Source organism: Frankliniella occidentalis, unplaced genomic scaffold, assembly GCF_000697945.3.
Source record: "Frankliniella occidentalis isolate FOCC.00 unplaced genomic scaffold, Focc_3.1 Scaffold212, whole genome shotgun sequence".
In the NCBI taxonomy this organism is placed as follows: Eukaryota; Metazoa; Arthropoda; class Insecta; order Thysanoptera; family Thripidae; genus Frankliniella; species Frankliniella occidentalis.
In genome coordinates, this window is record NW_026267338.1 from 672208 (window position 1) to 675441 (window position 3234).

At 57.9% G+C, this 3234-nt stretch overlaps 1 protein-coding gene across 1 annotated transcript; it reads left to right on the plus strand.

The window, feature by feature from the left end:
• Window positions 1-675: 675 nt before the first annotated feature.
• Window positions 676-3189, plus strand: LOC113211393 (uncharacterized; the record flags this gene model as incomplete). Its single annotated transcript, XM_052272578.1, is given in 4 exon segments — window positions 676-1127; window positions 2239-2484; window positions 2588-2842; window positions 3049-3189. Coding segments are annotated over 4 exon segments (819 nt in total), but the record flags the coding sequence as incomplete, so codon positions are not given.
• Window positions 3190-3234: the final 45 nt, after the last annotated feature.

Below are 3234 nucleotides of genomic sequence, written 5' to 3' on the forward strand. Positions count from 1 at the left end.
CCAGAGGTTGTAATAACCTTTAGGTCAAGTGGATCGGCGGGCTAAGTAGGGCAGATGAATGGCGGGCCGGTAGCACGGTGCGGTGGGAGCGGCGGGAGCGGCGGGAGCGGCGTCTAGTGCGGAAGGGTGCCCCATCCTGCTCCCGCCCGGCCCCACCGTACTCCCCTCCTTGTCCCACGTCCCCTGGATCACTCACTCACTCCCACAGAGCGAGGGAGGGAGAGAGAGGGCGCGGTGCAGTAAAATGGAGAGAAGGGGGAGGGGCAGGGAGAAAGATGACATAAGCGCGCGCGCAAGGTCGCCAAAGCTGCTGCTGGGTGTCAGTGCGGAGCGAGGCGGAGTCGGGCGTACCAAAAAACTGGCCGACCGGCCGCACTCAGAAAAGGGTGTATTTTAATGTATAACATTGCAAAAGTACTCGTTGCAAGGCAAACTTGACATGGAGTTCGCGGGTTCATCTCTGATTTGACATACGAGCTTGCAACAATACAAGGTGTCAGAATTGTGATTACTTGTGCATCGATCGCCTTTGAATCAGAGCAATATTGAACTTTCAGTGAGTTCAGCAGAGTCCAGTAGTACATTGGCATTGATACAAAGTATACCCAACATCAATCGACTTATCAAAACTGGCGGCAACTAACTAACACTGGCAAGGAAATCTGTTATCTTTAACGGAACGGTAAACTTTCTGCCTTATCGGGCAAGGGCGACTGTCAATAGAAGCATTCTCACCCAAAAATGATATCCACCCCTTGTTCTTCCGCAGGTTCGGGTCACACCAGAGGCCGCCGCCGTTGTGGCCCCGGGACGGTGGCGGGACGCCCTGGCCCCGCTCATGCCCCCAGGGCGCCATCCCCGCCAGGCACGCCAGCACCGGGACGGAGACCGGGGCGTGTCCCAGAGCATGGAGACCGGGGCAATCCGACTGGAGGTGGCGACCGCTGGCCATGCTCCTGCTCATGGGCAGGCTGCTGCCGGCCGGCGCCGTCCCCGGCCCCGCCGCCCCCGCGTCACCGGGGCTAGGGGCAGGGGCGGGGCTAGGGGCCACCCTCGGCTACATGTCGACGCTGCCCCCGCCGCCCCCGCTGCCCAGCTACCGCTCCGTGGTCGGCAGCGTACCCCAGGTGAGTTATTATTTGGTCGCGGACCATCCCGGGAGGAGGCGAGTGATGCCGGACACCTTCGAGAAGCCCCCGCCCCGCGGCGCACGCCAGGAACAGCTGCATGACCTCGCGATCGATTTCGCAGAACAGGCGCGCGTCGTGTTATCTGGGGAGGGGGAGGAGGCTGCTCGGGGAGCAGCTGGGCGCGCGGGAGAAATATGCATTCCGACGCATTGGCTGTATTAAGCGCGGGGCGGGGGCCGCCGTATGGAGGATATGCAGAAATAAATTCAAACCGGCAACGCGCCCGAGAGAAAGAGAGAGACTGAGAGCGCTAAGTGAGAGGGGGGAGGGTGGGGAGAGTGCGAGAGACTGTTAGTCCGGTCTGGTCGTAAAGTGGTGCAGACACCAGCAGCATGTGGCTCTGGCGGCTGGGCCCTCTGCTCTGCTCACAGCGCGAGAGAGCAGCCTGCTGCATGTGGTGTGTGAGTGTGTGTGTGTGTGCCGCATGGAGCCGCACTACACAACACTGTATACGCCGCCACAAAGCGGTTTTATTTTTGTTCGGGGGGAGGGAGGAGGGGAGGGGGTATCTGCCCTGCATAAATGACGCTTTGTGACGAGCCCGCGCATCCTCTCGCGCTGCAGCGATGGGACCCCGTCGAGCCTCGGGCCGCGCCACCGAGCATAGGAAACAGGAATTTGTGCCCGCAACAACATTTCACGTTTAAAATAGACACAACAGAAACCTTATTGGTTGGAGGTACAAAAGAAATTGTCGAGAGGGAACCGAAATTAGGTTGCCACAACTAATACCTATAGGACAACGAATGCATTGGTTCGCATTTATAAGTGAGGGGTTTGCTCTCCGTTCCTACCAGTTTGTTGTCCTTGCTAAGTGGCAGTAGAATAATAAAATTAATGTTCGTTACCGCATCAAACACGAGAACAAGCCTCTTACTGCCCGTCCGCACTATCTTATCCAGAGAGGCTGCTCTAGTAAGGTTCTCTAACCTCTAGGATGCTCAATCAAACTGAGCGCGTAAACAAAAACGTTATTTGTAGTTGCAAATTATTTTTTTCCGTTGAGCTCCACATGAGACTAAGAGCCAAAAGTGTGATGTGTTTTGAGAGCCTGGTGAGCCTACTGATCGACAAGCTGGACAAGTTGGGCGAGAAGGTCCAGGCGCAGGGGACGACCCTGGACAAGCTGGATGAGAAGCTTCAGGCACAAGTGTCAACCTTGTGGGAGATCCGCTACCGCATGGACAGTCTGGAGCGACGCCTAGGCGAACTGGACAGCAAAGTTGATCGCCAAGACCGGCACGTCGGTGAGGTCGACACATCCATCGGGCGGCGGTTCGACAAATTGTCGGAGGTGGGTAATGTTAAAATCAGCGCAAAAATAGCGCCAATTAAACTGAACTAAAAAACGTCACAGCGACAAGTACTTTTATTCTTGTGGTTTTGCTAACCCCCAGGCCATAGCTGCCCACGACCACAAGGACAGCAGCGCGAAGGAGCAACTGGTGCGCAAGGTGGACAACGCGTACGAGCGCATCGTCTACATGGAGAACAACAGCATTAGCAAGATCCAGGCCACCACGGGGGCGATCATGGACAAGGCGACGACGCTCGAAGCCGTGGGCCAGGTCGCCGGGCGCGTCCGGGACGCACTGGCGGCCGAGTTGGGCGCGGTGCACGCCAAGGTCAACGCCACGCACGACCACATCCTGGTTGGTACTCCCGCATTATGACCACCTCCCCTTCCCGTCCCAAACACTCCATGAAAGGACTTCCAGCACAATTTTAACAGCTCTATTAGGAACTTCTTTCGCTCGGGGAGTATCGAACGTCCGCACGGGCTGTCCATACTCGCCCCAGCCCCGCCCACCCACAGGGTAGAGGGCCTGTGAGAGCGACACCTCAGTCTGCCCCCTAGAACGCATCCAGAGCCGTCGCGCCTCAGGACGACGCCGACGAGTCCGAGGCCGGGAGGAAAGCGTGCGTGGACGCTAGCGAGACGGCCACCAAGACCCTCAAGCAGCACATCGACGCCAAGGCGGATCTCATGTCCAACAAGGTAAGCGCCTAAACCCGAGCTGATTCTGAGCTCATGCCCCCCCCC